We start from the raw sequence: 12,439 nt of genomic DNA on the forward strand, positions 1-12,439 counted from the left end.
GGCACGAAAGTGCTGTTTGAATGAATGCTTACGAGCCTGCTGCTGCCTACCACCGCTCGGTCAGATTATATATGCAATGCAGGATACGTTAGATAAACTAGTAATATCATCAACCATCAACTAGTGATTATGATTGATTGATTGTTTTTTATAAGATAAGTTTAATGCTAGCTAGCAATTTACCTTGGTTACTGCATTCGCGTAACAGGCAGTCTCCTTTGGAGTGCAACAAGAGGCAGGTCGTTATTGCATTGGACTAGTTTACTGTAAGGTTGCAAGATTGAATCCCCCAAGCTGAGTTAAGCTCAGTTAAGAATGTGTTGTTAACTGACTTGCCTAGTTAAATAAAGATTAAATAAAGGTGTAAAAAAAAATATAATAATTCTCGTCCAAATCGGTGTCCAAAAATACCGATTTCCGATTGTTATGAAAACTTGAAATCAGCCCTAATTAATCGGTCAACTTCTAGTGTGTATATAAGGTGTGTGTTCTCCTCTCCCAGGCCCTCTTGGACACAGTGGTACAGAAGAGTGAAGGCTACAGCGTGGAGCGTTTAGAGAGACTCTTCTCTCTCCTCAGTCAGTGCATCTACCAACACCGCCTGGACTACGACAAGACACTGCTACTGGAGGTTAGACGAACACACACGCATGCCACTACAGACACGCCGCAACAGACACACCGCTACAGACACGCCGCTACAGACACGCCACTACAGACACACCACTACAGACACGCCGCTACAGACGCGCCGCATACAGACACGCCGCTACAGACACGCCGCTACAGACACGCCGCTACAGACACGCCGCTTACAGACACGCCGCTACAGACACGCCGCTTACAGACACGCCGCTACACCGTGCCGTGAGAAAGTATTCCCCCCCTCGGCTTTTTACGCATTTTATTTTACAAAGTGAGATTCAAATGTATTTTTTACTTGTCCTTTTTGCCAATGATCCACACACACTACTCTGTCAAAGTGGGGTGGGGGGGAGTTTTAAATGAAAAATAAAACCTATATACGCATCTTCATTAGAGTCAATACATGTTAGAATCACCTGGGTAAGTCTCTAAGCTCTTTCCACACCTGGATTGTACAATGTTTGCAAATTTTTTTTTTTTTAATGATTTAACCTTTGTCAAGTTGGTTGTTGATCCTTGCTTGACAGCCATTTAAGTCAAAACTGAAACCAGGCCACTCAGGAACATTCAATGTCATCTTGGTAAGCAACTCTAGTGTAGATTTGGCCTTGTGTTTTAGGTTATTTTTGAGCTGAAAGGTGCATTTTTCTGTCTGTTGGAATGCAGACAACCAGGTTTTCCTCTATTCCATTTATTTTTATCCTAAAAAAAACTCCCTAGTCCTTGCTGATGTAAACCATACCCATAACATGATGCAGTCACCACCATGCTTGACAATATGAAGTGGTGCTCTATGATGTTGGATTTGCCTGAAACGTAACACTTAGTATTCAGTGCAATAAATGAGCTTTTTGTCTTATCACTTTAGTGACTTGTTGCAAACAGGATGCAAGTTTTAGAACATTTTTATTCTGCACAGGCTTCCTTCTTTTCACTCTGTCATTTAGGTTAGTATTGTGGAGTAACCATAATGTTGTTGATCCATCCTCAGTTTTCTCCTGTCACAGCCATTAAACTCTGTAACTGTTTTAAAGTCACCATTGGCCTCATGGTGAAATCCCTGAGCGGTTTCCTTCCTCTCCATCAACTGAGTTAGAAAGGACGCCTGTATTTTTTTAGTGACTGATACACAATCCAAAGTGTCTTTAATAACTTCATGCTCAAAGGGATATTCAGTTTCTGATTTGTTTTATTTTTTACACATCCACCAATAGGTGCCCTTCTTTGCGAGGCATTGGAAAACCTCCCTGGTCTGGCTGAATCTGTGCTTGAAATTCACTAATTGACCTTCCAGATAATTGTATGTGTGGGGTACAGAGATGAGGCAGTATTAAACACTCCATTCAACATATTATGTGACTTGTTAAGCACATTTTTACTCCTTTATTTATTTAGGCCATAACAAAGGGGCTGAATACTTAAGACATTTGAGCTTTGAATTTTTTATTTGAAATAGCGCAATGTTCCAAATGCCTGTATCAAGGTTTTCACATATTTATTTCGTTTTTATGTTCTCATCTCCTTTGCTTCTTCTGTGCACCTTCCCCCCCACACACACACACACAATAAGCTCCTCCCCCTGCCACTCAACAACAAAGATGAAAGATCACGTCTTCCTCTCTTGATAAGCGGTTTCAACTCACTATTTGCATTTGAGATTTGGTCCAACAGAATGGACACACATATGGACACCAAAACACATTCAGACAATATTTTACTGCAATAGAGGATAACGACCTTTCTAATGATACCCTTTTAGTGTATCTACTTCCAACATTTAGAACAGACCCTACTAAAATGGGAGTATCAATGAACATTGACTGTGTAAATACTCAGTTTCTGTCATGCATGATGTTGTCGTACCGCTAGCAGCAGTTTAGCCACAGACTGTCATACTAGTTGTCTAGTGTGTGTTTTAGAAATGTGCGTTGAGCATCAAAAACTACTGTATGAGAAATAAGGTAGACCATTTCATTTCAACTCCTCATTGGCAACACGTTCTCTTTCTGAGAAATAAGGTAGACCATTTCATTTCAACTCCTCATTGGCAACACGTTCTCTTTCTGAGAAATAAGGTAGACCATTTCATTTCAACATCTGAACACAGTGTAAAGACCAGCCTGCTGTTCAAACAGTTGGAGACTGACAGAATGGTGTGTTCATAACAATTAAAATAGATTTTGAAGTTGGCTAAACTTGAAATATAAGATTCGCTGGCTACTCACTAGCATGTGGGCTTGAGAGATTGTTTGAGACCAGTGCTCATGTTTTACATTTCTGTAGAGGAAAGTGGAGATTTGAGTGTAGAGAGTGCACATGGTGCATTGATATCAAGTTGATGCCATTGTCAACCTAAGGTGTGTTTCAGAGCTGTTGGTCATGGTTAGTGAGAAGCTGTTGGCCTATTCAGTTCAGTCTGTATGCTACGGAAGGTCAACCTGTCAGTGTGTGGCTTTTAGTCTTTAGTGTGTTTTGAGGTGTTTGTCTCTGGCATCCGCATGGTTCCCATCCGAAACACTTTGGTCACATTTGAAGGTTTTTTTCCCCGAGGCAAGCTGAATTCTACACCAGTTGGTTGGTGATTGATCAGAAGTAGGGACTCTTCAATAAAGTGTTTGTCATTCAACGAGAAACAAATAATTTAAGCATTTTTTTTGTCACTTCAGAGATACTAAATTCTCTGCAAGCGTAGGTCTTTTTAAGGGAGTACGCGAGCAAACGGAAGGTTTCACGGTGACTGGGTGTGAGGACTGTAAGCCGCATCTATCAAACACCTCAGGACCAGAAGGTGTTAAAAGCAGGGCAGCCGATAACACACACACACACACACACACACACACACACACACACACACACACACACACACACACACACACACACACACACACACACACACACACACACACAGGTGTTAAAAGCAGGGCAGACGATAACACACACACAGGTGTTAAAAGCAGGGCAGACGATAACACACACACAGGTGTTAAAAGCAGGGCAGACGATAACACACACACAGGTGTTAAAAGCAGGGCAGACGATAACACACACACAGGTGTTAAAAGCAGGGCAGACGATAACACACACACAGGTGTTAAAAGCAGGGCAGACGATAACACACACACAGGTGTTAAAAGCAGGGCAGACGATAACATACACACAGGTGTTAAAAGCAGGGCAGACGATAACATACACACACACACAGGTGTTAAAGCAGGGCAATTCAATTGTTGGTGCCAACATGGCTCATTTGAATTCATTGAGCACCTATAGGTAAGCTTGTGGTTTGTGGTAATAGTGTAACAGAAGTGTAACAGATGTGATTCATACAGACGTATATTCTGACCTGTATGTTTTTCTGTTTTTTTTCAGGAGATGGAGAGGAAAGTCCAGAATTTCATTACATTCCTGTGAGACTCGGCGAGACAGTCAGGTTGACCCTGATTTAGACTCTGAACACACACACACGCGAGAGGGACAGAGACCAGCCTTTGGGCCAAGTCCTTACACACAGAGCAAATACATAGCCCTGGTCTTAACGTAAACGACAGAACAAGGAAAAATAAAGACCAAGGAGAAAAAGAGGAGATTTCTATGGTGCTATAGTCTCAGGTACCCTGGTCGGACCCAGACCCAGTCTACAACCAAACGGACTCATGGACACGCGCACACAGGAATGATGAAAGGGGTGTCGCTGGTGCTATTCAGGTGCTATCCTAATCCATGGGGCTCTGGGGAGTAACTGACCAACAAAACAGATTGGGTGATGTCATATCTCAATACGGCCTACTTTTGAACTGATCATACACACAGACTACATGTGTGCTTAGTTATACACACACATACACACACAGTAATCCCAGGCACAGATGTCACCAGCAGTGTGTGTGCAGTTAGCTAGGAGGTTGAGGCAGTCTCCTGTTTCATTACCATTGCCGAGCCCATCTCTCAGTACTGTACTGAATCAGCATCATAGGCCAGTCATCTCATAGATACAACAGCTTACAGATCATACTAGTCATTCAAACAGCCTGGTTTGATTAGCATCTGGCTCTAATCAATCCATAGATTTTTGATTGATATGGCTCTAATAACCACCCTTCTCACCCAATGATCATTAAATGTTTTGAACGTGACGATACAGTTAGTTCATGTTGCACTGGTGGCCCAGAATCAGAGACATGCATTACATATGGATACAGAAAGATATGGCTGCGGTTAGAATCAATTGATTACAAAAACATGAAATCCCCCTTGATAATAAAACGTGTTACTGGAATGAATCAACAGAAACTAAGGAAGCGTTTTGTTTTTTAGCTTTTCAGTGGTAGCTGAATCACATCTGTCTGGAACTTTCTGTTTTCTTCAACACAAGCTGTGCCCTGCTAGTTTTTATTTCCCATCCACTCCAAACTAACTGGAAGCGATTTTAATTGGACACTTGTAGTTTGCACTGCCTAGCATGTGCCTTATTTAACCCCCAATGAACTTTAATATTTCTGAAAGAATGGTTTTTATCAACTGCTCTGTTAAATGTAGTGCAGTACAGTGGGTTCGACGTAGGCATTTCCCCCTTACTAACCACAGATCTAGGATCAGTTCACCAAACTATAACTTTTTGTGGGGGATAATATCTGACCTAGGACCAGAGGTCACTTCTACAGTACCAAACTCAGGATAGTCACAGTAGGAAAGCAGATCTGTCTTTTCCTGCCCAGATGGAAGGGGGACAGTAGGGTTTTTATTACTTTCATGTGGATGGAGGTTAAAAAAAATAGTGGTGCCAATTTTCCCCAATTAGGTGCGACTACGCCTGTTTGTTGCGCATTTTTTTGACGTTTTCCAATTTTATACGATATGTTGGTAACAATGTTTGGGTTATTATTGCATTGATTGTGAAGCTTCTGATGATGAACAAGGCCATTCTGTTGAGGTTAGAACAGCATTATATTGTTTAATTCATTTTGTTTTTGGATTGTCTACGCCTGAAGGTAGTGGGAAGGTTGTAATCCGCTATGGTCTATCCATGTTCATCTTGTGGTAAAGATAATATGCATTTGCTTTTCTTCTTGGCTTTCCTTGGCCATGGATAAGGCCATGTTTTGACCAGAGTCAGCCGTTGGGTCAAACAGACAACCCTTTCTCATTCAAATCATTCTTAACACCAGGGTTCTAACTCAACTCAGGTCCTGGCGAACTACTAGGTGTACAGGCTTTTGTTCCAAATAAACCTGGTCTTCAATCTGGATCACAATTGGGCTGTAACAAAATCCTAGTAGCTCTCTAAGATTGGAGAGTTGTAAAGCCCTGCTTTATGCTGGTCCAACCCCTGATGCTCTCCCTCCCAACTCCCCCTCTGCCTTCTCTTGGATCGCTGGGTGAAGATTTAAAAGTTAATCATTTAAGAATATGCAAACTAGCATTTTGAGGCCTAAGCATTGGACTACTGCAGAGAGAGAAACAAAGCTACCTCAGCTTAATTTATTATAATGCTATGACAAACCGTTTACTGGGTGCACAGTATTAGGCCATGTTCCAAACTATCGTCGCAACTCTCATACTGCTAAGGTACTGGATCATCAGCACAAGTTCTGTGACTGCTGCGGTAACACTAGTTTGTTTGGTTGTCTTTGTTGCATTTGAGCCGAGATGAAACATACAGCATTTAAGTTCAAGCAAATGTCAAACTGTATATTTCGGTTCTGCAGACAGTCGTCCTAAGATTGCTTTCCTTTCAGATCGTACTACACTATTTTACAGGCTATTGCGATTCTTCTGTCCATCTAACCACAATCTCGACGTGTTTGCAGACTCATCTTTCTTGTGGTGTTCCATTTTATTTTATTTATTAACATAATTATTCAACAAGTTTGTCTTAATATCCATTAACTGTCTTTGTATATTTGAAAATTTAACAAATTGGGAAGAGTTACTCAAAGTGATTTGATCTTAGTGCCGAGGTAGACGGTTTTGGAGCATAAAGGAGGTTACAGGTGTCTCAGGTTTCTTCAGGCTACACTTATTCCATTGTGATGTTTAGTTTTTTCTTGTTTAGTGGTTATGGACTGTGACATACTGGACGAGGCTAACGTTGACTCATCGGAATTTTTACTTCAAAAAATACAATAGTGTGTTGGACTCAATTTGGCCACCAAGTAAAATAGTTTTTCAGCATTGGGGAATAAAATGTTATGTTCTTGTTTGGACAAACAACCAATTTTTGTCTAGTATTAAACGATTTAGTCCAGTATGCGTGCAATTCTCCATCACAACTTAATTTTATCTGGGATTCATTTAGTATGTTTTTTTCTGTAGCATCACCATGTTTAATTTCTTTGAGGTTTTAGTGTATTGAACATCCTTTTCCCCATTTAAGTGTTACTTTAGTGTGTTATATTTTAAATGAAACCTTTTACTGTATTTCTGAAATAAACTGCTGTGATAAACTTGAATAAAGGTGCAAATTGTGCAGTGCTTCCATTTCCGCAGTGAACATGCCTGTCAAACGACTATCATTTTGTCTTTGAAACTGATTCCTTAATATTTGTACATTGATCTTAAGGTAACTAGTATCGCTGAAGTTAATCTTCACAGCATGATTGAAATTTAGAGGCAAGTTTCCCACAGCGGTAAACGCTGATATGTTGGCTCAATCAAAATGTACATTTACACTCCAGATTGAATGGAGCCCTCGTAAGAAAAGACTAGGGCTGGATTCAAACCCAGCGATTTCCGGTATTAGGTTGATGATTGGATAGCAAGTCACCATCAGCCGATAATTGTAAAGAACTGTTTTACTGAAGGTGTTGCTTGCACATCGCTGGACAACTCCACACAAACAATGACTCAACCATATGTATTTTTTATTTTGGGTACAGACATACAATTTATTTTTTTGTCCAACCTAGCACTTTTCTAAAAACATTTATACAGAATCACCTTTTAAAATATACATTTTTCCTCCCGGTATTTACAGAATGCCGCCCCACCCAACACCGGGGCTCGTGGGTCGCAATGATATACAAATACATTGCCTTCAGAAAGTATTTACATCCCTTGACTTATTCCACATTGTTATGTAAGTGGGATTAAAATGGATGTTGTCTAAAAAAATTCTATCGTAGAATTTATGAAAAACCATTCAAAAATCAAGTTAACCACTAATTGCACATTTTTACTCCAGAACACTTGACATTTCAGCTTTTATTTTGTACACACTTCTACACGCAATACCATATGTGGAAAAGGTCAAGGGGTATAAATAGTTTGAAGGCACTGCGCGACAAATTTCCGATTGATCCGACATATGCAGCCTCCATGAACCTTGCCTTTCAGTTTATGTAGCGCAGTGAAACAGTTTGATCCTTGAGCCACAGGTGGTTATTGTGCTTTTGCTGCGTGGAGGAGAGATGCCCCGTTGGAGTGTCTGATGTCAAGATGCAGGGCCACCCTACCTTCAGTGCTGCCAGTTAAGTCATCTTTCTGGCCCAGAAGGAAACCAAGTATCCAATGTGTCCTTATAAACCCGGGGGGACATCCAGAGAAAAACACGGCTGCTCTTTCTCATCATAGTTGTTTCTAAAACCCTGCATCTCTCCTGTCCTTACGCCACTACGGAATGTCCTCATATTTTACCTCCGTAACAGAAACCACTAAGTGACAACAAAGAATGGGATGGCTTTTAATATACTTGAGTCAGGAACACAAAGGGCCTTTCAAGTTCAATTGAAGGGACAGAATTAAAAATCAAACCAAAGACTAGTTAGCAAGAAGCTGGGAACTACAAACCAAGGAGCACCCCTGTGCCAATATAATGAGGGGATATTTTGGCAATTAGATCCTTTATCTACTTCTCCAGAGTCAGATGAGTTTGTGGATTCTGTGTGGTGTATGAAGGAAGTGTGAGGTGCTAACGCTAGTTATCAAACTGGACACAGAAACATGGTATCCACAAGCTCATCTGATTCTGGGGATGTAGATAAAGAGCCTAAAAGCCAAAATCCAGACAAATTCCTTTAAGCTATACTTTAGAATACATACAATAGCTTAGGCACCAGTTCCTAACATGGCAGAGTGGTTCAAGATAAGATGTCTACATTCTGCATTGGGGGGGGGGGGGGGGGGGGTGTTAAGACAACAATGCTGGCATCAAGTCCTGGGGGTGTTGTAGTTGGATAGTCCGGTGCTGACTGGTTGACCCCTAAAAGCTGCACAGTGTCCTGTCCCAACCAGACTGGTCAGGGGTGAGTTTCCCAAAAGCTTCATAGCTAACGTGGCACTTTTTTTCTCTAAACAACCCAGGTCCACAGCAGAGAGAAGAAACAATAATTGTCAAATCTATGTTTCACTAAATGAACTTTGCTGTTCTATGAGTGCCGTGGTCTGGGTAGAGAGAGACAAACTGCCACATTGGCTAGCTTTCTGGAAACTCATTCATCCCCCTGAGACAAATAGAAACCGGTCTCAGCCACTCTGGATGTACTTCTTGATGACGACACAGCCATGTCTGAAGAGAGGGCAGGGCAGCGACTGGAGGAGCGTCCAGTTGTTAGTGAGAGGGTCAAAGGTCTCCATGTTACCCAGTGCAGGACCCTCGCTGCTCACGATGCCCCCCGTCGCATAGATCTTACCATCCAGGATCACCGCACTGCAGAGAGAAACAAACAAAATATACATCAAAGTTGTTCATTTTTATTAAGTTATTCATGAACAAAACATGTCCCAGAATAAATCCATTGAGATACATCTAGTGTCTATGACAACATATACATTAAAGATGGAATCCGTAGCGGTGAAACTGCCACGTCAGGTGGCAACATAAAGACGTGACCTCAAACAACGAACATTGTTTAATTCCCCGCAGCATCATTCACACATGATAGAACAGCAGTATATATATAGCCACCATGAAGATCTTTTAGCAGGATGCTCCTCTGCCCCGTTTCAAAAACAAATGTGCCTGGGGCTGACCAGCGGCGCCATCTCAGCTTTAAGCGGAAACATTTTATTTCTTGTTATGGGTGTTCCTTGTCCATGTTTAGGTAATTAACAGTAAATTACATTTCCCTAGACAGTGTTCAGACAGCAAGGTTTGGCCTAACGTGCCGGAAATATTCATTACACATTAGAGATGGAGAAAGGCAGACAATGAGAGTCAACCCGTTGCTGTGAAGGAAAATTACTGACATTCTCTCAACATGACATCGCTTTCCAAGAGATAATAATGAACTTTGCAGAGGAAGAAAAAGGAATGAAAAAAATATTTTCAAATGGGCTCATTTGATGTGAGGAACAGAAACAGAGGACTGTGTGTAGGGAGGAAGGATTAAAACTTTGCATGTAAGCTGATTACAGTTTTGTAATCTCACTGGGGGCTGGTGCGATCTCTATTTACATTAAGGTACACACACACACAATCACTGAAGGGACCCATGAGATTATTACATAAAGAGTCAATCCAGTCAGAAGGAAAAAGCAAAGCTGATCCAGATGGGACACAGTGCTGGCTAAAGCCTAACTGGGCTGTTAAAGATAAACAAGGAGAATTCAGCCAGGGACTCAGCCACAAGGACAGGGAAAAGGAAAAATGAAGTGTCCGCATTAGTTTATAATGACTGCTGGTGCATGGGGCTGGCTGAGTTAGAGTGTAGTGTATGTGCATCGGTCTGTGTGATCACTAAACTAGCATCAGTCTTATTCAATAAACTGAAAGCAGCTGCTGTTGTGTGGGGGAATAGTTGATCAAGAATTCTGACAGTGTGATGTTGTACATTTACCAGGTAGACTTAGATATGTATGGAAGTGTTCCCTAAATGTATTTAGGAGTCTCTGTCTCAGGTGGGTCCTATACACTAGGCCAGAGTTGGGGAATTGAGACTGGGACTAGAATCTCACTTCAGTCACAAAAATCCAGACTCCTGGTAGACTGATATCAACCAACTCAAGTGTTCCTGCAGGATTCCTGTGGGTCAGGTGACATTTCTAATTCAACATGTATAGTGGTGGTTCATGTTAATCCCTTACCTACAGAACTGTCGTGAGTGGTTCATGTTAATCCCTTACCTACAGAACTGTCGTGAGTGGTTCATGTTAATCCCTTACCTACAGAACTGTCGTGAGTGGTTCATGTTAATCCCTTACCTACAGAACTGTCGTGAGTGGTTCATGTTAATCACTTACCTACAGAACTGTCGTGAGTGGTTCATGTTAATCCCTTACCTACAGAACTGTCGTGAGTGGTTCATGTTAATCCCTTACCTACAGAACTGTCGTGAGTGGTTCATTTTAATCACTTACCTACAGAACTGTCGTGAGTGGTTCATGTTAATCCCTTACCTACAGAACTGTCGTGAGTGGTTCATGTTAATCCCTTACCTACAGAACTGTCGTGAGTGGTTCATTTTAATCACTTACCTACAGAACTGTCGTGAGTGGTTCATGTTAATCCCTTACCTACAGAACTGTCGTGAGTGGTTCATGTTAATCACTTACCTACAGAACTGTCGTGAGTGGTTCATGTTAATCACTTACCTACAGAACTGTCGTGAGTGGTTCATGTTAATCACTTACCTACAGAACTGTCGAACTGAGTGGTTCATGTTAATCCCTTACCTACAGAACTGTCCTACAGAACTGTCGTGAGTGGTTCATGTTAATCCCTTACCTACAGAACTGGTTCATGTTAATCACTTACCTACAGAACTGTCGTGAGTGGTTCATGTTAATCCCTTACCTACAGAACTGTCGTGAGTGGTTCATGTTAATCCCTTACCTACAGAACTGTCGTGAGTGGTTCATTTTAATCACTTACCTACAGAACTGTCGTGAGTGGTTCATGTTAATCCCTTACCTACAGAACTGTCGTGAGTGGTTCATGTTAATCCCTTACCTACAGAACTGTCGTGAGTGGTTCATGTTAATCACTTACCTACAGAACTGTCGTGAGTGGTTCATGTTAATCCCTTACCTACAGAACTGTCGTGAGTGGTTCATGTTAATCCCTTACCTACAGAACTGTCGTGAGTGGTTCATTTTAATCACTTACCTACAGAACTGTCGTGAGTGGTTCATTTTAATCACTTACCTACAGAACTGTCGTGAGTGGTTCATGTTAATCCCTTACCTACAGAACTGTCGTGAGTGGTTCATGTTAATCACTTACCTACAGAACTGTCGTGAGTGGTTCATGTTAATCACTTACCTACAGAACTGTCGTGAGTGGTTCATGTTAATCACTTACCTACAGAACTGTCGTGAGTGGTTCATGTTAGGTCCGGCTTTGATGTTTCCCTTGTCCGGGTCATAGATGGTGGTGGCGCGGGCGTACGCTCCTCCCAGAATAAACATGTGTCCGTTCAGAGTGACTGCCGGGGCGTATTTATTATCTGTACAACAAACACAGAGATACACAAGATTAACAGATAGGGAGGTAGAAGATTTAGAATGGGGCGAAGGAGAGAAAGATCTTTAAAAGCCAGAGATGGATAGACGTTGAAAAGTAGACTAAAACAGATGTTTGTTTGAATTATATTTTCCTCCGGCAGAACGTCCCAGGCTAGAACGGCAAGATTCTGTTTTACATTTGTTCTTCAGTCTACAGCTGCAAAATCACATGGACATTCCTCATATCACTTCCCTGAGTACCAGGCTCAAGACAAGAAAAATATGGTTTTGGGAAATGTACATTTTACAGTGACCGGATAACAGAGTTCATTAATCGACCCCGCCCCGACCACACACGCTCGGTCAAGACCAATCAATGTACAACACATCGACAGACTAATCATCTTTCAAATTA

General features: G+C 41.5%; 2 protein-coding genes across 3 annotated transcripts in view; one reads left to right on the top strand and one right to left on the bottom strand.

The window, feature by feature from the left end:
* atad2b (ATPase family AAA domain containing 2B) overlaps positions 1-7,135 on the top strand; it is a 153,975-nt gene extending 146,840 nt beyond the window's left edge. For both annotated transcript variants that reach the window (XM_046298765.1, XM_046298766.1), the window contains exons 27-28: positions 503-631; positions 4,015-7,135. In XM_046298765.1, coding sequence (XP_046154721.1) covers positions 503-631; positions 4,015-4,056 — 171 coding nt within the window. In that variant the 3' untranslated portion in view covers positions 4,057-7,135. The remainder of the gene's footprint in view (positions 1-502; positions 632-4,014) is intronic.
* A 1,174-nt stretch (positions 7,136-8,309) lies between these two features.
* The window catches only part of LOC123995272 (kelch-like protein 29), a 121,477-nt gene continuing 117,347 nt past the window's right edge, over positions 8,310-12,439 (bottom strand). The window contains exons 10-11 of the mRNA XM_046298770.1: positions 11,882-12,026; positions 8,310-9,289 (exon numbers count right to left, since the gene is read on the bottom strand). Coding sequence (XP_046154726.1) covers positions 9,106-9,289; positions 11,882-12,026 — 329 coding nt within the window. The 3' untranslated portion in view covers positions 8,310-9,105. The remainder of the gene's footprint in view (positions 9,290-11,881; positions 12,027-12,439) is intronic.

This window comes from Oncorhynchus gorbuscha, linkage group LG14, assembly GCF_021184085.1.
Source record: "Oncorhynchus gorbuscha isolate QuinsamMale2020 ecotype Even-year linkage group LG14, OgorEven_v1.0, whole genome shotgun sequence".
Classification (NCBI taxonomy): Eukaryota; Metazoa; Chordata; class Actinopteri; order Salmoniformes; family Salmonidae; genus Oncorhynchus; species Oncorhynchus gorbuscha.